We start from the raw sequence: 21,912 nt of genomic DNA, 5'->3' as shown, positions 1-21,912 counted from the left end.
ATACAAAAATTAGTTGGGCATGGTGGCGCATACCTGTAATCCCAGCTACTCAGGAGGCTGAGGCAGGAGAATCACTTGAACCTGGGAGGCAGAGGTTGCAGTGAGCTGAGATCACACCACTTCACTCCAGCCTGGGTGACAGAGTGAGAATCTGTCTCAAAAAAAAAAAAAAAAATCTTATTCGCAAATAACTTTTCACTTAAAGTTCCTAGCATCCATTCAGCTGATAGTTGGCTATGTCAGTTATTATAATCACCAACAGAGTTTGAATGAAGCAATGTGATTAGTGACTGATTATGATGCACAGCTGTTAATCTGTGCAGTGATTTGTGAACTAAAAAGCTAGTGGCACAATTACTTATGGCTAATATACCATAGTAACTGAAATTTGAACCGTCTTGTTTGGGAACAGGTTTTATTTAGCCAAACTGGTAGAAAAATTGTATATACTGGAACTGCAAAACAAGGACTGGCTGCACTTTAGTTTACATAATAGACAAATTGAAACTTCAATTTATTTTTTTCTTCTAAATTGTGACTAACAATTGGCCCTTTGTTAATGAGCATATCTTCTGATACTGAAGCTACAAAGAAAACACTGAAAATATCCTACTTCATACTAATGTATGGTTCTCTGTGGGGTTTTGTTGTTTTTAGATCGAATTTCAAAAGAATCCGGCAAAGTTTTTGAAGATGTCCTTGAAAGTTTCTATTCAATTGACTGTATTAAATCACAGTTTGAAGCATGGCGTTCAAAATACTACACATCCTACAAAGATGCTTACATTGGCCTTTGTTTGCCAAAATTATTCAACCCCCTCATACGACTTCAGCTCCTCACTTGGACTCCTCTTGAGGTGAGTGGCTTCTGTCACTATTAGAAAGTGTTATAATTTGATATCTGGGTAATTTTAATCTCAAAGCTAGAGATGTAAGCTTAAGCAAAATATTTTGCAGGGGTGATAGGGCATAGGCTATAATTGATAGATTGTATCTGGTTATAATCTTATGATCTTTCCTTTTAAGTTTCATGTCTTCCCAGCAGAGCTATGCGTTTTTTTTGTTGTTGTTGTTTTTTCAGTTTACATATAATCCTTTTTTCAGCCAGCTAAAATTATATGCAGTAACACTGGGATATGAACATGAATAGTAAGAACTTGGTCGTTTGATCCTAGAGGAACTCAGAACCAGATGGGAAAGCACAATGAGGCAGGTGTGAAATGAGGACATGACCCAAGTCAGTTGTCATGGTGAGAAAAATTGATAGGCCAGGCATGGTGGCTCATGCTTGTAATCCCAACAGTTTGGGAGGCCAAGGTGGGAGGATTGTTTGAGCTCAGGAGTTCAAGACCAGCCTGGGCAACATGGCAAGACCTTGTCTCTACTTTAAAAAAAAAAAAAAATTAGCTGTGGTGGCATGTGCTCATATTCCTAGCTACTTCGGGGGCTGAGGCAGGATTGCTTGAGCCCGGGAGATCAAGGCTGTAATGAGCTATGAGCTATGATTGTGCCACTGCACTGCAGCCTGGGTGATAGAATAAGACCTGTCACAAGAAAAAAAAAAAAGATAAGGAGGTGGAATCAAGAGGACCTATTGGTCCGTCATATAAGGGAGGGGGCTAGAATTGACTCTGGAGGTCTAGTGGTGATGTTTACAATGTGGTTTTAGAAGTTACCAACATGGGTGAAGCTGTAGACATGGTTGAGATTGGCTAGGTTGAATTTGTGAACTATAAGGAAAAGGGAGCTGAGGTTGATGCCATGGAAACACAACTGAAAAAAATGTGAGCTCTGAGAAGCATTCAGCTCACAGCTCCTATTTCCTGTGTGCTCTTGGCCAGACCTTCTGAAGTTTTGCTGTGTGCATGAGTGTCTTGGTAGATAGCAAAGGCCCAAGACTGTATTTTGGAGTTATTTTTCTGTGTCCCCCACTCCTCTGCCCCACAGTTTCCAGCTGTGTCAGCCTTCCTGAGCTCCACCCTCTGTCTCCTCCACTCAGCAAAACTGCTCTGCTGTCCTGAACTAGCATCTCACCTCATTTGATTCCTTTCTTTCAAGGGTCATAGTCTTGTGCTGCCTATGGTCCATTGTATTTTGTCCAGTTCTTTTTTATTTTCTTTAGCTTTTAAGTTCCAGGGTACATGTGCAGATTTGTTACATAGGTAAACATGTGCCATGGTGGTTTACAGCACAGATCAACCCATCACCTTGGTAGGAAGCCTAGCATCCAGTAGCTGTTGAGGCTCTCCCTCCCCCAAGTCCCCACCCCCACGCCCCAACAGGCCTCAGTGTGTGTTTTTCCCCAGTACGTGTCCATATATTCTCATTGTTCAGCTCCCACTTGCGAGAACATGTGGTGCTTGGGTTTCTGTTCCTGCGTTAGTTTGCTGAGGATAATGACTTCTAGCTCCATCCATGTCCCTGCAAAGGACATGACCTCGTTCCTTTTTATGGCTGCATAGTATTCCATGGTGTATATGTATAACATTTTCTTTATCCAGTCTATAATTGATGGGCATTTGGGTTGATTCCATGTCTTTGCTATTGTGAATAGTGCTGCAGTGAACATACATTTGCATGTAGCTTTATAATAGAATGATTTATATTTCTGTAGGTATATACTCAGTAATGGGATTGCTGGGTCAAATGGTATTTCTGCTTCTAGATCTTTGAGGAATTGGCACACTGTCTTCCACAGTGGTTGAACTAATTTACACTCCCACCAATAGTGTAAAAGTGTTCCTTTTTCTCTGAAACCTTACCAGCATCTTTTGTTTCTGGACTTTTAAATAATTCCCATTCTGATTGGCATGGGATGGTATCTCATTGTGGTTTTGATTTGCATTTCTCCAATCGGTGATGTTGAGCTTTTTTTCATGTTTGTTGGCTACATGAATGTCTTCTTTTGAGAAGTATCTGTTCATGTCCTTTGCCCACTTTTAATGGGGTTGTTTTTTTCTTAAAAAGTTTCCTGTAGACTCTGGATATCAGACCTTTGTCAGATGGATAGATTGCAAGAATTTTCTCCCATTCTGTAGGTTGTCTGTTCACTCTGATAATAGTTTCTTTTGCTGCATAGAAGCTCTTTAGTTGAATTAGATACCATTTGTCAATTTTTGCTTTTGTTGCAGTTGCTTTTGGTGTTTTTGTCGTGAAATCTTTGCCCATGCCGATGTCTTGAATGGTATTGCCTAGATTTTCTTCTAGGATTTTTATAGTTTTGGGGTTTACATTTAAGTCTTTAATCCATCTTGACTTAACTTTTGTATATGGTGTAAGGAAGGAGCCCAGTTTCAATTTTCTGTATATGGCTAGCCAGTTCTCCCAACACCATTTATTAAACAGGGAATCTTTTCCCCATTGCTTGTTCGTGTCAGGTTTGTCGGAGATCAGATGGTTGTAGGTGTGCGGTCTTATTGCTGAGTTCTCTATTCTGTTCCATTGGTCTATGTGTCTGTTTTTGTATCAGTACCATGCTGTTTTGGTTACTGTGGCCTTATAGTTTGAAGTCTGGTAGCATGATATCTCCAGCTGTCCAGTTTTTAGTTGTTTGCAACCAAAGGTTAAATCCAGTTCTTGTTTCTCTTATCATAGCTGGAAGCAGAAATAGCCACTATTTTAGTATTTGGGTAACCTTTTAAATGTCTTTTAGGCAAAATGTCGTGACTTTGAGAATATGCTGTGGTTTGAATCTTTGCTGTTTTATGGTTGTGAAGAACGAGAGCAAGAAAAAGATGATGTAGATGTTGCCCTACTACCTACCATTGTGGAAAAGGTGATTCTTCCTAAACTAACAGGTAAATCTCCTGTTCTCTGAATTGAGCATTCAGACACACTGGCTTTCTCAAATCTATTTTTATGAGTTTATAATTCAGAGCATGTTTCCTTATAGAAATTACATGAGAAATAATAGTTACCACCTGGCCCAGAGATGGCTAGAGGGCAGAGGGGTTCTTATCCTGGGACTTGAAGACCACTTTAGGGTGGGCCTGTAGTTGAGTGCAGTAATTGCTTCATAGGTGAGGTTTAGAAATTCAAAGACTGACTGAAGCAAAATTATACAGAGTTTGAGGGAGGAGGATATGCATTTATGTGGGGAGCAATTAAAATGCTTTCATAAGTTCCTCAAAAAAGATTAGGAATCATTGATACAGGAATCTATTTTAAACACTAGAAATGTTAGTTTGAAATTCTTGATGCCAAGACAACATTTCTACAGAAATCCTCTTTTTTCCTAATCTTTATTTTCCCTGAGTACCAGAAATAAGAATAATCTATCCTCTCTCCACATCCCTATCCCTCCAAATTCCCACAGTTAATAGGACAAAGACTAAAGCTTATATTGTAGAAAAAGAGGAAAAATAAATTAGGATTGGCATTAATAGAGGTCTGCTTGACAAAAAATTAAAGGTACAATTGGCTTCTGTGTCTCAATCCTCTTTTTTTCTTAATAGTGATAGCTGAAAATATGTGGGACCCTTTTTCTACAACACAGACTTCAAGAATGGTGGGAATTACACTAAAATTAATCAATGGATATCCTTCAGTAGTGAATGCAGAAAATAAAAATACACAGGTAATTTAGTATCTTTTGAAGCCTTTTTTTTTTCCCTCTTTCTATTGAATATGAGCAAGCATTGAGAGAATGAGTGGTTATCCTAAACCAATCAGAAATCTGGTTCTCCCACTTGGGCCATCAGGGCCATTAAAGCCTGAAATACACAAAATTTGAGATGTTAGGTTTTTTTTTTCTTTTTTTTATACCTAGTCCCGCAGAGAGATGTTAGTTTTCAGTTTAAAAAAATCAATATGGAAGGAAGATGTCATCATTTTAAATAGCCTTTCATTATGATTTCTCACCACCACACCTCAGTCCCAATCCAACTAATCAAATGTTCTTTTAAAGACTGTATTTTCTGGGGGAAAATGAGAAACCAAAATGTTAACAATTGATAATTTAAGCTTGTCCAACCCGTGGCCCATGGACATGTGGCCCAGGACGGCTTTGAATGCGGCCCAACACAGATTTGTAAACTGTCTTAATACATGAAATTTATGCACAGGCCCCGCCCCCCTCCTTTTTTTTTTTTTCTTTTTTTTTTTTTTTTTTAGCTCATCAGCTGTCGTTAGTGTCATTGTATTTTATGTGTGGCCCAAGACATTTCTTCCAGTATGGCCCAGGGAAGCCAAAAGATTGGGCACCCAAACCATTTAAACAGCATATAAAACAACTAGATACTGTTTTATAACTAGTTGCCAAACTTAAAGTTAATGCTCTTCAGGGGCCATTCATAGAAGCTGTTTAAATGTAGAGAAGGTGGGTGCTCTTTGTCATTGTTGAATTTTCACTTTGAGAACTAGATTATGTGTCTGGTCTTAAATCTTTATGTAGACTAAGGGATTGAAAGATTTCTAAAGCTTTATTGCTTGGCAGTTGTTGAGGAATGAACTAATAGATTATTAAGTATTAATTACTTTAGGGTCTTCAATGAGGAAAATTAAAAATTTGAGAAACTAGTTCACTCAGTTCAATATTCAGTTACATGATTTGGAATATGGCTTATTTTTCTTGTCATAGTCCTTATTAAAATGTGTGATCTACTTTTAACTTTTTAGGTATACCTAAAGGCACTTTTATTGAGAATGAGAAGAACTTTAGATGATGATGTATTTATGCCCTTATATCCCAAAAAGTAAGTAACTCTGAAGAACATTAAAGATAATATTCTCCATTGTCTTTCAGAGAAGGCTTATAAAATTCTGAAAAACTAGCTTGAAATACAAACTTCGCCCATGTAGTGTATTACAGAGAGACTAGATTAGTGGCGAGATTGTTCCCTTAAGCAGAATAAAACAATACTCTTACATTCTCCCTGAGTGTCTCAGAATAAATTTCCATTGCCTTTTTAACATACTATCTTCCAGAATGCAATTATTTGAAAAATTAAAAAATTATTTTGTTTACCTGTTTTGTAGAAAAATCTTTTGTCCAGGAATCATATGGCACCTACATATAAAATATCTGATCATGATATGTTTCTCTTTTTTTTACTTAGTGTCTTAGAAAATAAAAATTCTGGGCCTTACTTGTTTTTTCAACGACAGTTTTGGTCTTCAGTTAAGGTACGTGTCCATAGACTATCTAAAAGACTCAGATTTCGTTTGACTTCATATATTACATTTTGTAGAGTGTTTTGTTGTTTATTAACTCCATAGGCTTAGATCTATTTATATCTATATCCAAAATCTCCATTTTACAAAGTATTTTATTCCAAAAATTCATTCAAGTTTGATATTTTCACAGGAGAAAGTGATTTCTGAGTTCCAAAGTAAGGTCCATCGTACTCAACGAAATGCCTGACTAAGCCACAATTAATTTTTTCAGCAAGTAGACTACAGTAGTCCTCCCTGTATCCATGGGGTATATGTTCTAAGATGCCCAGTGGCTACCTGAAACCACAGATAGTACCGAACCCTATATATACTGTTTTTTCCTCTACATACATACCTATGATAAAGTTTAACTTATAAATTAGGCACAGTAAGAGATTAACAATAACTAATAATAGAACAGTTATTAATAATATACTGTGGTAAAGGTTATATGTAGTTTCTCTCTCAAAATATGTTATCGTACTGTGCCACAGCTGACTGAAACCACAGGTAAGGAGGACTGCTGTAGCAGATACTCTTCTGAGGTTTGGGGATATAGCACTGGGTAAGCTAGAAGTGGAATCTTTGTGGAGTTCACAGTCCAGCACTGTTGACAACAAATAGGTAATCTCAGGTGTGATGAGTTATGAAAGGGGACATTCAAGGTAATGTGGAACATATGACAAGGGGCACAGAGACCTTGACTAGCTAGTCCCAGAAGATTTCCTTCCACCCTGAGGAAGTGATATTTAGATCATTAGACCTGGAGAAAAATAGGAGTTAGCCCTGAGGTGAAAGAGAGCAGGCTACGCTGGAGGCGCTGAAGAAAGCATAGGACAGCTGGAGTGAGCAAGTAAGTCCATAGTCCAGAGGATCTTGTAGGTCATTTGAAATACTTTGGTCTTTATCCCAAAAGTTGTAGGAAGTCACAGGAAGATTTTTTCCTTTAAAAAAAAAAAAAAGGTATAATTTACATACGGTAAAATTCACTCTTTTTAGTGTATAGTTCTGTAAATTCTGATGAGCAGATACAGCCATGTTATCACTACCAAAATCAAGATATGTAAAACTTTTATTGTCCTGAGAAATTCCCCATTCTCTTTTGTAGTCAAGGTCACCACAAGCCCCTGGCCACCTCCCAGTCTATGTCCTATGAAGAGAAGGGAAGGGAATTACATGATAGGCAAAGTCTTTTGAGTCTGGCTGCTTCCACTGAATAAATTTGAGGTTCAGCCTTGCTGTGTAGGTGCACCAGAGTTAGGTTTTGGTTTTCATTTAGTCCCTAATTAAGGGACATTTGGATTGTTTCTCTTGGGACTCAGAAAACAATACCATAAAATGAAGTCCTCAGAAACAGCCTCAGAAGAACTTTTCCTTTGACCTTCTCCTGCCCACCTTTCAGTCCTGTTCTCCCTTGAGGGTTGCCATAGAAACTAGAATCCCTGTTGCCCCAGGCGGGTCATAGACACCAGAACCCCTTTTCTGCAAAGCCAACCATAAAACCTAAATATATTACTCTTAATTTTGCCTCTGCCTTTCTGTGTAAAAACTGGCCATAAAACATCTGACCTACCTTGTTTGATTATAGGTCATAAAACCCCCATTCCAGAGAGGGTCCTGTCCCATACCCAGAAAGAAAGAATGCTGCTCAGAGAGGCCAAGAAGAATCTGGACGGACAGGCCTTGTTGTGTGTCTTCTCTTGAGCAGTAGATCATACCTTTTTGTCCAGTCATGTTTCTGCATGCCTGTACATATTTCGTTAAACCTAAACATAGTAGACAATTTCTCCTCCATCTTTGGGTCTTCATTCTGAAGGCTGTCATGTTACATAAAACTGTGACCAAATAAATTTATATGCCTTTTCTCCTGTTAATTTGCCTCTTGTCAGTAATTTTCAGCGAAACTTCATAGGGCAAAGGGGAAGCCTTCCCTTGGCCCCGACATTTCCAATTTGGTTATGAACAGACCTCCTATAAGGGTGTAAGAGCTTCTATAAGGGTGTTCTGAATATGTAAGTTTCATTTCATTTGGGTGAAACAGCTGGGCAAAGCTGTCTTCTGAAGTGGCTGTATAATTTTGCGTTCTTACCAGTAACCTATTACTGTCCTGGTTATTCCTTACTCCCACCATACTTGCTGTTGTCAGTGTTTTGCTTTTTAAGTCATTCTACAGGGTGCAATGTGGTATCTCATTGTGGTTTTCATTTGCATTTCCCTAATGACAGTGTTGAGGACATTTTCATGTGCTTATTTGGAATTTGTTTATGTATTTTGGTGAAATGTCTTCAAATCTTTTGCTTAGGTATTAAATTGGGCTTTATTCTTACTAAGCATTGAATTCTATATTCTGGAGAGAAGTCGTTTATCATATAAATGATTTGCAGATTTTTTTTTTCAGTTTGTGGCTTATCTTTCCATTCTAATAGTCTTCCATATGCAGAAGTTCTTAATTTTGATGAAGTCCAGTTTATCTTTTTTTCCTGTTATGGATTGTGCTTTAGATGTCATATCTAAGAAATCTTTGCCTAATATGAAGCCACAAAGGTTTTCTCCTATCCTTTCTTCTAGAAGTTTCATAGTTTTAGGTTTTACATTTAGGTCTGTGACTCTTTTCAGGTTAATTTTTATTATAGGGTGTGAGGCCTGGATTAAGGTTTACTTGTTCCAGCACTATTTGTTGAAAAGGCGATAGCCTTTTCCTGTGAACACCAAAAATTCCTTTGTCCTGTGAACACCAAAAATTTGAGGCACGTCTCAGTTAATTTAGAAAGTTTATTTTGCCAAGGTTGAGGACACACCTGTGACACAGCCTTAGGAAGTTCTGATGACATGTGCCCAAGGTGGTCGGGGCACAGCTTGGTTTTATACATTTTAGGGAGACACGAGACATCAATCAATATGTAAGAAATACATTAGTTCCATCCAGAAAGGTGGAGACAGCTCAAAGCAAGGCCCCCCCATTGGGGACTTCCAGGTCACATGTAGGTGAGAGAGGGATGGTTGCACTCTTTGGAGTTTCTGATAAGTTTTTCCAGAAGAGGCAATCAGAATATGCATCTATCTCTGTGAGCTGAGAGATGACTTTGAATAGAATGGGAGGCAGATTTGCCCTCAGCGGGGTCCCCAGCTTGAAGAGGCCCAAGATATTTCCCTTTCACAGTCCATTGAATTGCTTTTGTACCTTTGTTGAAAACCAGTTAACTATATATGTGTGTCATGGAAGGGTTTAAGGTAAGTAAACAAATTGCCTTTTTTTTTTTTTTTTAAAGAGACGAGGTCTTGTGTTGCCTAGGCTGGTCTCAAACTCCTGAGCTCAAGTGGTCCTCCTTCCTTGGCCTCCCAAAGTACTGGGATTACAGGTATAAGCCAGTGTGCCCAGCCATAAATTGCCTGGCTCAGCCTTCCGAGTAGCTGGGACTACAGGCGCCCACCACCACGCCCGGCTAATTTTTTGTATTTTTAGTAGAGATGGGGTTTCATCATGTTAGCCAGGATGGTCTCGATCTCCTGACCTCGTGATCTGCCCGCCTCAGCCTCCCAAAGTGCTGGGATTACAGGTGTGAGCCACCGCGCCCGGCCGTAACCACAGGTCTATGAATTACCATTTTTAAGATTACTCTGTCTGCTATGTGGAGATAATAGATTGAAGTAGGTATGGATAGTGATAGTGAAAATGGGAACTGGTATTTATTGTGTATTTTATGGGAACTAGTACTTACTGTGTGTTTACTATGTACCAAGCACTGTCCCGCACCTTTTACATAGATTATCTTGTTGAATCCTCAGAATGGCTCAATGAGGTACACGCTGTTTTTTCACTTTACTGATGGGGTAGTGAGGCACACAATAACCTGCACAAGGTCATTCCGTTGGTAATTAGAGATGGGAATCAAACTCAGCCAGTCTGACTCTTGAGCTGCTCTTCTCAACTGGGCTTCCGTGGGAGACTTAATACCTAATGCCCTAAGGCCTCCATTGTCTATAATGAATTCTTCTTTTTCCCCTGCATCTGTAACAGTACTAGCTATGTATCATTCTTGGGAGAACTGAGTAAAGAGCCACACAAATCATTTTCTGTAGGTTTAGAACTCTTGCAGAGCCCTGCTTGAGAAAGGCTACTCAGTGCTCTTGCTCATACTTAATCACTGGAGTAACTGCAGGGTTCTGAAGAGATTAAGGTGGGTCAGATTCGGAGGATGGCAGCAGGAACTGAGGGAAATGGACAGACTAGATGGTCGTGGAGACACACAACTTGAGAGAGAGGTCAGGAATGACCTCTAGACCTCTGGCGCAAGCAGCTGGTTGAATAGTGTTACCATTTACTAAGTTGAGAAACAACTGGGAAACTATAAGTTTTTATGATGGGATGGGATGGGGCTTTCATTTTATGATGATAGCTTTCATTTTCTATGTATTGATTGAGCTTGGGTAGCTTGAGATGCATAAGTGATATAACTTGGTTGTAGTTCATGATACATGGTAGCCATGCAGGGTTGTAGTCAGACTCTCCCATCTTTTGTGGGCAGCGCGGGGCGGGGTGGGGGTGTGCATAGAACCAGCTAGAGTGTAATTTTGAATGGAGGACACTTACCTAAGACTTAGCACTCCCTGATAGTACTGTCTGCAATGATGGAAAATGTTCTTTATCTATGCTGACCAGTGCTGTAGCCACTAGCTACATGTGGCTGTTTCAATTTTGACTAAAATTGAATATTCAAATGTAACCATTCTAGGAAATATCTGTACCTTTGAAAGTATTAATATTTCTTAGTACTTTGGCAAGACATGGTCTGCTGTATTTCATATGGTGTTTTACTATGTAACTTATTTACTTTGTACCTAATCTAATTGTTTCACATTACCTATTTTTTTTCTTCTTTCCAGCTGTTAGGCAATTTTCTTCAGTGGTATGGCATTTTCTCAAATAAAACTCTGCAAGAGTTATCAATAGATGGTTTATTAAATCGATATATTCTCATGGCTTTTCAGAATTCAGAATATGGAGATGACAGCATCAAAAAAGCCCAAAATGTGAGTTAAATGCATAGTACAGTTTTTAAAGCATATAAGTTAAAATGAATTAAGTTTTTGTTTGTTTGAAGAGGGATTTGAGAATTTTATGAAACCCCTTTGATTACTGGACTTGCATGTAAGGTTGACAGTTTGCCTACCCAGGTAGTTCCAACCCCCTACAGCATTTTTTACATAAAAATGCATACTGTTATATATATCTATCCATGTATATCCATATTTTTATAGATATTAGTGAAAGTTTTGATATTTTTATAGGTATAAATAAAAGTTTTAATTTCAGAATAATAACCTTATTATCTTAACCTCAGTCTGGGCCAACTCGACTTCCCTTAGCAGCGTGCATGGATGTCTATTCGTGGAATTATTGCAGGGGATGGGGGTGCTGTAATTTCATTTTTATACCACTCATTTTTACATCAAAAGCTGCTGGAAAAGGAAATTCAGTTTATTTAGGCCATCCTAGAAGACTGGAAAATGAAGCAGTTGGTTGTCAGTTTTATGTTACTAATTTACTCAAATATTGGACAGATTATCTTTTGCTTTGAGTGTCTAACCCATTGGTTGGGGTAAAAATTTAGGTGTATTGGTTTAGTTAATGTAGGAAGTCAGATTTAAAAGAATATTTCTTCAGAGTAATTGCTGTAGCTCAGAAGCACGTCTTCTGGTGAAATACATTTATACCCATTACCTAGACTTTGCTTTTAATACTTTAATTTATTCTGTCTTAACTATTTTATTTTACGTCTTTCTTCTCCACAGGTAATCAATTGTTTCCCCAAACAATGGTTCATGAATCTGAAAGGAGAAAGGACTATTTCTCAGTTAGAAAACTTTTGCCGATACCTTGTACACTTAGCGGATACAATTTATAGAAATAGTATCGGGTGTTCTGATGTGGAAAAAAGAAATGCAAGGTAATTTTGTAATTAATGAAATGGTAATCTAGAGTTGTTTAGTTGCCAGATTTAGTATTAAAATGTTTTAAGTAGAGATGTTTATATTTTAGTTTAAATTGTGTGTTCACTTAGTATTATAAACCTACCAAAAATGCACATAATTTTTCATTTTAGCAGTTTTTACTTTTTTTCAGTATGTTATTTATGAAGATACTAAGGAAAGACTTCTGGTAAGGACCAACCCTCAGGGGAGTGAGTAAACGGTTGTTTTCTCTGTCTCCCTCTTTGAAGAATTAGAGAGGTCTCAGACTCTCTTGTTTGGAGTTTCATTATGCAGATGTAAATTCAAGTTTATCTCCCAATTTGGGGAGATTTTTTGTTTTAATCAATATTATGAACTAGAGGTTATCACTCATGGCTTTTTGGGGCAACTTATTTCTAATTTTTATCAAGGGTTGTAAGAAAAGAGTGAATGAACCATTAGCCTTTCTGTGGACATTAATTTATGGGTGTTCAGGTAATTCTGGGATAAATCTCCAGCATAAAAAGTAAATAATAACACTAAGTAGGGCAGTTTGAAGGAATTGTCTTTTTAAAATTTTAATTTCATATATCTTCATAATGTCAAAGTTTAATTTTTGTTTAGATCACACCATTAGTCATACCCCTATAATAAAACCTTCTTCTGATCCCTCATTCCCCTTTCTTGAAAAAGGACCTATTTTCCTGCAAGAAAATTGGATATTTTTTCCACAATAAAATTAAAGTAGCTATTAAAGATTTTAGGCCGGGCATGGTGGCTCATGCCTGTAATCCCAGTACTTTGGGAGGCTGAGGCAGGTGGATCATGAGGTCAGGAGATGGAGACCATCCTGGCCAACATGGTGAAACCCTGTTTCTACTAAAAATACAAAAATTAGCTGGGTGTGGTGGTGCGTGCCTGTAGTCCCACCTACTCGGGAGGCTGAGGCAGGGGAATTGCTTGAACCTGGGAGGCAGAGGTTGCAGTGAGCTGAGATTGCGCCACTGCATTCCAGCCTGGTGAAAGACCAACACTCCGTCTCAAAAAAACAACAACAAAAAAGATTTTAATGGTAAAATTCTTTGGCAGGTTTTGGCTGATTTGATTTTGTTCTTAGTGTGTGCCATTTTGTTATTTGTTGGCACTAATATTTTTTTCTCAGTGTGTTTTCTACTAGATAAATTTTATCACATTTTAAACTTTGATTTACATATATTTAACAGTGTTTCTGTTTGGAAGTTAAATATCAACAAATAGTGTTTACTTTTCTACAGAAAAGAACTTTAACAGCTATGTAAGCACCTGCTTTGTGCAGTGCACATAAAGCAGGTTTCATGTGGGTTGGAAAGTTTTGCAAATTCTAATTCATCCCTAATAGGTGCTTACTACAAATCTGTAGAAGAGATGAGACAATTACTAATGTCATATTATGTGTTGTTTCTCATGAGTGGTTTAAGCTAAATGTTAAAACAGTCATTCTTAAAGTGTGGTCCCTGGACCAGCAGTATCAGCATGGCATGGGAGTCTGATAGACTTGCAAGTTTTCGGGGCCCCACTCCGGGCCTCTTGAATAAAACTCTTGGGGTGGGACCAGGGATGATCTGCATTTCAACAATCCTCTAGGTAATTCTAATGTGTGCTAAAATTTGAGGATTACTTCCTAGTAAGAAAGCAGAATGACTTCTAGCTGGAGTGATAAGGAAAGTCAGATTATACTTTATTTAGTGAATTTTGGTGGAGTGGAAATTATGCTGGATCTTGACAGATTGGTGATGAAGAGACACAAATAACGATTTGTGTTCCAGGTATATGCTAAAACAGCCAGGACTCTGGTTTGGGAAGGAATGGGAGACAGGCCTCTGAAGTAGTTTGAAAACAGATTGCTTTCTTTTCTTTCTCAATATTAATGAAACTCATTGATCTCAATGAATTTTGTTTTGTTTTTTTAAAATGGGTCCCCTGTCTCTGGGCTAGTCATTTAAACATATGTAAGTTTTGTTCTATATGGATAAATGTAAACTTTTTTTTTTTTTTTTAACATGCTGTAGCTTGCATATCTGTTTCCCTTCTTTGAAAATGTGTGCTTGGAAAAATTGATTGCAGAAGCTCTAAAATAGCCATGAAATCAGTAGCAAATTTTCTCTTAGATGTACTAATTAATGAGATGCTGCTATATTTTTTTCTTTTAGGGAAAACATAAAACAGATAGTAAAACTCCTTGCAAGTGTTCGAGCTTTGGATCATGCTATGTCTGTTGCAAGTGACCACAATGTGAAAGAATTTAAGTCTTTGATCGAAGGAAAATAGATCTATGAGACTGAAAAACCTATTTGCTTGATTACCATTCCCAATGTGTAAATTTTGTATATATGTAAAGTTTCTTAAACTGTAAAATAGCAATTCTTGTTTTAATACAAAAAACATTATATTCAATACTGTGTCCTTAAATGATATTTCTTCAGAATGAAAGGAATTCAGATTATTTCTAGGAGTCTATGAATGTTTTCTTTACTGCCTGTCATACTTTGTTTACTGAAGTATTTTGTATGGTCATTTAAATTAACCCTCTCAGTTAATTGTCCCCTGTAAACGATGTGTGCAGTGTAAATTGTGTAATTATGCATATATATATTTATACCACCATGGACTTACTTTCACACTGGAAATTTGTGGTGTTTTCCCACAGAGGAAGCCTTTTAACAGCAGAAAATTATCCGGTAGCAAATTGTCTTAGGGAAATTACTACACTGTTGTAACAAAAGGGCTGGCAAGTGACTAAATGTTCATTACCTTTTGGTTAGCGTTGCTATCACTGTAGCTGTGCTGCCTTAACATTGAGAGTTGAGTTGTGGACTTAGTCATTGAGTGAATGTTGAACTTTCTTCCTTGAATCAGCGTTAGAGTCAAATGTGGGTTTAATGTGAATGCTAAATGAATATGCAACATAGTTTCAAATGGAACATAGAAATTTCACTTTTGAAAATAATAAACCCACAACCTAATTGCATGGTTTTGGGCTGACCGTCCTGTCTCATTCATGATTTTACTCCCTGCCCAGCTTGCAGATACATGCATTTGAATTTTAGTAGTCTGTCATATTTAAAATCCCACATATGTGAGTTAAATATGCAATAAAGAATACGCCTTGCTGATTAGCCACACCCAGGCAATTTAATATCCATGGTCTTCTATAATGTTTATACCACATTGTAAATATTCAGAGAACTTGTTTTAAAGTTTATGCTTTCTGATTCTGTGATTTTCAAAAGAGGAATTTTTTTGGAAATTAAGGACTATCGTTTGATAATTATATATGTAATTAAGCTTTAGCCAAGCATTAAATTAATTTTTAAATATATCCTTTGTTGTATTTTCCTGACGACTAAATTTGCAGCATTTCAAATGACTCTGATAAAGTGGGACTGTGAGCAGGCACATGTGTACGCTTGATCAGGACATAATATGCAGAACAGTGTCATGCACTGTATTTGCTCTGTTAATTTTATCTTATCCCTACATATTTGTATTAGTTCATTCTCACGCTGTTATAGGGACATACTCGAGACTAGGTAATTTATAAAGAGGTTTAATTGACTCACAGTTCCGCATGGGTGGGAAGGCCTCAGGAAACTTACAGTCTTGACGAAAGGCATGTCTTCACAGGGTGGCTGCAGAGAGAAATGAGTGCTGAGGGAAGGGGGAAGTCCCTTATGAAGCCATGAGATTTCATGAGAACTCAGGAGAACAGCATGGCGGAAACCACCCCCCATGATTCAGTTATCTCCACCTGGTCCCGCCCTTGATGTGGGGATTATTACAATTCAAGGTGAGATTTGGGTGGGGACACAGAACCAAACCAAATCAGTATTCATTCTGGATGAATTTTTCGTTACACCTTACTGGCCTACTAAGTAGAATTAAAGTCAGAACACCTATTCCTCATCTTAAGTAGAATAAAACATAAACATGTATCTGTATCACATACAGATCATTTAGGCCTTAAACTGCATATTATTTCCAAACCCATTAGACTAATTACTCTGCTTTTAAGAACTCTTAAAATAGAGTTTTTATCCTATGAAATCTGTCAGGCTATATTGGTTTCAGGAATGGGTTTGAACATCACACTAGGAATTTGATGTAGGGTACATAAAATAATGGTTTTTCTATCCCAAGCAGAACATTTTTATTCCTGAAATAGCTTAAGGACATTATTTCTTATGAAAGGAATTATCAAAAGATAAATTCAGAGGGTTACATTTTAATAAAGCTGGTTTTGCTTTTCAGTTTTTTCTTTTGGAGCAATCCTCTGAATTAACTCCAAAATAGGTGACAAATGTTTTTGAGAAGGAAAGCTACTTTATTGAAACAACATAAACCACAGTCAAGAGTGACTAGTACTACTGTAGCCAATGATGTCGATGTCTCACCATGTCCCTGTTCTTGCCACTGGTGTCCTCTTGCAAGTACTTGCTCCTCTGCCTGAGGGCTTTTCTTTGGCCTGTGCAACAGGCTGGAGTGTCCTGGAGATACTTCCTGGAACAGATCTCAGCCAAGGGAGAAAAGGAATTGGAGGCTAAATGCCCCAGTGTGTCAGTTGGGGTCCTCCTGGGAGCAGACACTGAGATGGTATTAAATGTGCAGGAAGTTTATTGGGGGAATGCATATAAGAGAAAACGGAGGGGAGCCTGGAGGAGGCTGGGAAAGCTGTCAGACAATGAGGCAGGCAGGTCTCACCTGTGTGAAGGAAGGAGGATGAAAGTCTTAGACATTGGTGCAGTTCTAAAGTTTCAGCAGGGCCAACTGGCAGCTCTGACAGGTACAACTAGGGGTCTCCTTGCTAGTATGAGATCTGAGAGACAGAATTTCCTGATGACCAAACCCAATTTGCTGATCTCTCAGGTAGGAAAGCAGGTATGGTCCACATTGCCTATAAGAGGTCTTCAGTTGAGTAGAGCCATAGTTGCCTGCAGTGGTAACATTACCAGCACCCAGAATTGGCCAAAAAATTGAAAATGCTAATAATCATCCTTGAAATCATGAAACTCTTACAAAAGTGGTCAAATGTTACGGAGCTGCAATATAAAATAGGAAACTGTAAGTTGCTACATTGTAGTGGTTGTTTATGGTTACAAGAGCTCTTCTTATCTCTAACATGGTAATACCCATGTAATAAAGGGAGTCTTGCCATTCACTGATTATGACAAAACATTTGATCTGTTGTTTCAAGTAAATGAAAATGAGAAAAACACTAGCACTACATGTAGGAAGAAAAAAACATATCTGAATGTTTGGGAGGTGTACTTTCATAAACGTTTTGAAGACTGCCCTCCAGAAATGAAAGTGTCCATGGATACTGGGTTCACAGCTGCTAAAAGCTGCCTCAGACTGCCCAAACACAGGCTGAATATTGTTATATGGGATTGGTATCGACATGCAATGTAGCCTGGTCCCTGGCCTGCTTTGGGACTCTAGCCCCCAGTAATTTGTACTGCGTTCCTGTCAGTCCTAACTCCAGCAGCGGCTTAAAGGATACAGTCATTCAGTACAATGAAAATCCCTAGCACATGACTTCTTAGGCTCTTGCTAAATATCTTTAGGAAAATGTATGAGAAAAGTTTTGACAACACTGCAGAAACCATTTTAAGCTACTTTGCAAAAACATTTTGATCATGAAAGCTTACCTTTTACTTGTAACCTTAGTGACATTGCTGTTGCTTTGGGACCCAGAGCCAACTTGAACAACTTGAATACAGCTCTAATCTTGAAGGTTGAGCCCTGTTTCTGGCTCCGGCACTTTGATTTCCACAAGAATCTTTGTGTTTCATTAAAATAAACCCCCTTCACTTGATCTCTCTTCAGTTGGTCTCTTGTTCCAAATGAAAACACTTCATTTTTATCTATCACAAGTTTCCTGTTTGCTCTAGTGGCAATTTCCTGTCTATGATACCTGCAAGTTATTTTTCAATCTGTTTTTTTTTCCACAGTGATTCTGCTCTCAAGCTTACTAGTTTTTTATTCATAGGATTTCCATTTTTCTAATTTAAAATCTTATCCTTCACTGGTTACAATGAATTTCTTTAAAGAAAAAGCTAATGCTATTTGTAACCTACTGTTGTGTTGCCTTTCAAGACCACTGTTTTCTGTTCAAGCCATGTCTTTCTCAGTCATTGGTGGGGAACATGGCCAGGTACAACTAGGGTCTGCAGATCCTGCTATACTAGGACCAGGATCTGCAGAGCACTATACTAATAACTCTGCAGATCCTGATCCTGATATAAAAGTTAGCTTAGCCTGTGTAACCTGAAAAGAAGCTGTTAAAGGTTACTGAATCAGACTGTTAATATTTCCCTGATCTTCCATGTTGTCTAGCATTTTTGACAAAAAAAAAAAAAAAAAAAAAAAAACAGGCGCTACTACTATATTGCCACTATGTGATTTTTTTTTAACCTATGAAAATAACAATTCCATGTTTCAACATGATGAATTGCATATTTCAACTAGAGTTGCCCATAGGAGAAATAACTTGCTCACAAATCAACATCTAGAATTTAGGGTGTTTGTCTTTAATTTGTTCTATTGGATGTGATATCTGAAACACCTACCTGGGGCTGTCTCTCTCCTGATGGAAAGTCACATCAGCCTTGTGTTAATTTCTTGTAGCTGGTGTTACAAATTACCATGAACTGGGTGGTTTAAAACAACAAAAATGTATTTTCTTGCAGTTCTGGAGGCCAGAACCAACAGGGCCATGCTCCTTCTAAAGGCTCTAGGCTCAAATCCTTCCTTGCCTCTTCCAACTTCTGATGGCTGCTGACATAGCTTGGCTATGGCCACATCGCTCCAATCTCTGCTGCTGTCTTCACATCACTTTTCTCTCTCTCTCTCTCTCCCCTGTGTGTGTGTTTAATTTTCCTCTGCCTCCCTGTTATAAGGACACTTGTGATTGCATCTAGGGCCCTAGGGCCCACCTGGATAATTGAAAATAATCTCAAGACCCTTAATCAAATCTGTAAATTAACCTAAATTAACATTCACAGACAAGGATCTCTTTTTGAAGTAGCGTTTTTTAGCCTCCCACAGGCTCTTCATTGCACAGTTTCAAGGGTTGAGTTGGTGTCAGCCTGTCTCTGTAGGCCCTTAGGATCTCACTAAGAAGTTTGTGTATGCCACTTAACCTATATTTTAAGTCACCCTATCCCAAAGACATTTCAAGGTCAGTGAAAATTTTTCCAACTATTGTCAAATGCTGTAACAAAAGTAGAAGTATAAATAGGAAGGAGGGACAAGAAAAAGAAGATAGAACCAATCAAGCCACTAGTCAAATTGCCTTTATGTTTTTCAAACTCTGGGCATGTGTCTTTTTCATGGCTAAAATGAGATGTGGAAAAGCTGTGGCCTTCTAACAAATCGAGGAATAAGTCTAATTTGAAGAAAGAAGCTGGAATTCCAACCCAGAACCCAGAAATTTTGACCTAAATCTCCTCAGTCCAAAATAAAAAGGAACCAGGAATATGCAGAACACTTGTTCGTAAAAGAGCTTAGTACCCATGCTTCCCACTATAAGAAAGGAAGCATTTCTAGTGTAGCCTTACAGACACACAGGCATGGTGGAAAGGATTTTGGGCTTTGGAGTAAGCAAGTTTGGTTTCAGTACCCAACTCCTCTTGAAACTGAATGATTTCAGTTGTCATAAAAGGTACCTCTCGGCCGGGCGCGATGGCTCACGCCTGTAATCCCAGCACTTTGGGAGGCCGAGGCGGGTGGATCACGAGGTCAGGAGATCGAGACCATCCTGGCTAACACGGTGAAACCCTGTCTCTACTAAAAATACAAAAATTAGCCGGGCGTGGTGGTGGGCGCCTGTAATCCCAGCTACTCGGGAGGCTGAGGCAGGAGAATGGCGTGAACCCGGGAGGCGGAGCTTGCAGTGAGCCGAGATCGCGCCACTGCACTCCAGCCTGGGCAACAGAGCGAGACTCCGTCTCAAAAAAAAAAAAAAAAAAAAAAAAGGTACTTCTCAAGCAACACATTTGATATCAACAGTTTTTTCTGAGACAGTACTGACATAGAAATCCCCTCTAGTTCTTAGAACTAAATCCAAGAATCTTTGTGTTTCTCCTTCATGACTTGAAGTGGCTTCTTTTCTAATAAATTTAGTTCCGTGTCCTGAAACCAGGGTGGGTACAGCTTCTCTAAAATGGACGAAAAAATCAAGTTACATGACAGGGCCTGAAGAGGGAAATGATTTTTGCAACATAACCAAATTTAAATCCTGCTTTGGCTGTTAAAAACCAGAAGGAGAAGAGGTAAAGAAAAAGCAAACGCAAGTGGAGACAGTTTGAGTGCTGGGTTCGTCAGGTTTTCAATTTCTTTCTGCCTTGTTGGCTTTGACTTCATTCTCTTTCTTATTAGGTCTATTCAATGGAAGCAGAAATCTATGGGACACGCTGATATTAGCCAGGAAGCACCATTTGTTGAAAAATGAGGATGAGATAAAAGGGTTAGGTGCCTTTAGTTACTAAATTCCACGGTTGGCAAAAGCTATTCATCCGTCGGTGACAACCACAGCTGTCGTGGCCTCCCTACGGCCATGTTTTGTTGGACTCAGCCTTGAGATCCTGGTTTGTGACGTCCCACTCTCCATCGTATACACCTAAGCACTCTTCGATAGAACCCTGTGAGCTCCAGAACACACAAGAAAAGGCACCGACCAGAACTGTCCCAGAGCAGGCATTAGTTTTTCTTCTGCTACCTATCCAGACACTCAGACTAGGAACTCGGTGCCGTTTGCTGGGCTGTCGACACCATGGACAGCTCTTTAGGCGCCACCTGGTTGGCTCGGCGAGCCGACCGTCCCGAGCCCTTCCTCCTCTCCCGTCAGGCCCGTGGGGGCGGCGGGGTTGGTCCTGACGCCCAGCTTGGGGAGCAGCAATACGCAGCCCCCCAAGCTTTTCTCCGGAGTCCCTCCCCGGCGCTCACGCTCTGAAGAGCCCACGCAAAAGGACCAAGGAGGCCAGATCTTCCCTCTCCCTGCACCCCCGGCGGTGGGATCGCAGCTCTGCCTGGGGGCGGCCGCAGGAGGCAAAGGTATCTGGAGACTGAGGCTGGGGCCACCCGCGGGTGCCAGGCCCAGCCGGTCGGCCCAGAGTGGGCGTGGTCTCCCTCCTGATGTCCCGCCCCTTCTCTCGCGAGGGGCGGATCTTCCGCCCCCGGCCGCGGCGCAATGCGGAAGAGATGGGCTTGCTGGAGCGGAAGTGACGCTCCCGGCGGCTGTGGCGGCGGCTGCGGGAGAAGGAGGAGGAGGAGCCGGAGGAAGAGGTGAGCAAGCCGGCGCGGGGCGGGGAGCGGCTGCGGCCAGACCCACGGGCAGCCGGGCGGGCGGACGCCTCCAAGACCAGTCTCTGCCTCCGCAGCCTCAGCGGGAGCGGTGAGGGGCGACCGCGAGCAGCCGGGGTGCGGGAGGACGGGCGGGGTTGTGAGCAGACCACTGGTTGTGCGGGGTGCCGCGTCAGGCTGGGGGCTGTGGTGACAGCGGCTGTCAGCCCGCCCGCGGGAACGAACCGAATCCGCCTGGGCGCCGGGGCATCTCTTCTGGCGCATAAATGGAGGGTTTGGGCTGCTCGGCTCTTCCGTCTCTCCGAGAAGGAGCCGCTTTCCCGGGCAGTCGACTGCCCGGGACCCCCGAGGAGCCCCAGTCGGGTCGGTGCCCCAAGTCGTGACTCTTCCCGGGTGGCCATTCGTATTTATCGGCCCCGCCTGCCGTCCCCCCAGCCGGCGGTAGCCCGGGGCAGGAGAGGCGGCGGT

At 40.0% G+C, this 21,912-nt stretch overlaps 2 protein-coding genes and 2 long non-coding RNA genes across 22 annotated transcripts in view; 2 read left to right on the top strand and 2 right to left on the bottom strand.

Moving 5' to 3' along the window:
* Positions 1–15,463, top strand: part of PAXBP1 (PAX3 and PAX7 binding protein 1) — a 37,857-nt gene extending 22,394 nt beyond the window's left edge. The window contains exons 11-18 of one of the 2 annotated variants that reach the window (XM_001164401.6): positions 658–857; positions 3,653–3,797; positions 4,455–4,576; positions 5,617–5,693; positions 6,057–6,123; positions 11,038–11,184; positions 11,947–12,101; positions 14,295–15,463. In XM_001164401.6, the coding sequence (XP_001164401.1) occupies positions 658–857; positions 3,653–3,797; positions 4,455–4,576; positions 5,617–5,693; positions 6,057–6,123; positions 11,038–11,184; positions 11,947–12,101; positions 14,295–14,412 (1,031 nt within the window). In that variant the 3' untranslated portion in view covers positions 14,413–15,463. Of the gene's footprint in view, positions 1–657; positions 858–3,652; positions 3,798–4,454; positions 4,577–5,616; positions 5,694–6,056; positions 6,124–7,741; positions 8,028–11,037; positions 11,185–11,946; positions 12,102–14,294 lie in introns of those variants that run through there. The other variant, XM_016938475.4, reaches the window with a different exon arrangement.
* Positions 6,249–7,571, bottom strand: LOC107970124 (uncharacterized). Its single transcript, XR_001712464.3, has 2 exons — positions 7,486–7,571; positions 6,249–7,097 (listed from the first exon to the last, which is right to left on the bottom strand). It is a non-coding gene; the product is annotated as an uncharacterized LOC107970124 (long non-coding RNA).
* Positions 15,464–15,696: 233 nt separating the features above from the next.
* Positions 15,697–19,826, bottom strand: LOC129138269 (uncharacterized). The gene is made up of 3 exons (XR_010154564.1): positions 18,711–19,826; positions 16,536–16,842; positions 15,697–15,773 (listed from the first exon to the last, which is right to left on the bottom strand). It is a non-coding gene; the product is annotated as an uncharacterized LOC129138269 (long non-coding RNA).
* The window catches only part of SYNJ1 (synaptojanin 1), a 99,714-nt gene continuing 97,615 nt past the window's right edge, over positions 19,814–21,912 (top strand). For 11 of the 18 annotated variants that reach the window (XM_054675078.2, XM_054675077.2, XM_016938474.4 and 8 more), the window contains exon 1: positions 20,739–21,426. In XM_054675078.2, coding sequence (XP_054531053.1) covers positions 21,332–21,426 — 95 coding nt within the window. In that variant the 5' untranslated portion in view covers positions 20,739–21,331. Of the gene's footprint in view, positions 21,536–21,912 lie in introns of all 18 variants that reach the window. The other 7 variants (XM_003319044.7, XM_003319043.7, XM_024352447.3 and 4 more) reach the window with 2 other exon arrangements.

Source organism: Pan troglodytes, chromosome 22 (assembly GCF_028858775.2).
Source record: "Pan troglodytes isolate AG18354 chromosome 22, NHGRI_mPanTro3-v2.0_pri, whole genome shotgun sequence".
In the NCBI taxonomy this organism is placed as follows: Eukaryota; Metazoa; Chordata; class Mammalia; order Primates; family Hominidae; genus Pan; species Pan troglodytes.
Note: the sequence above shows the minus strand (reverse complement) of the source record. Positions and strands in the feature narration are given on the sequence as shown.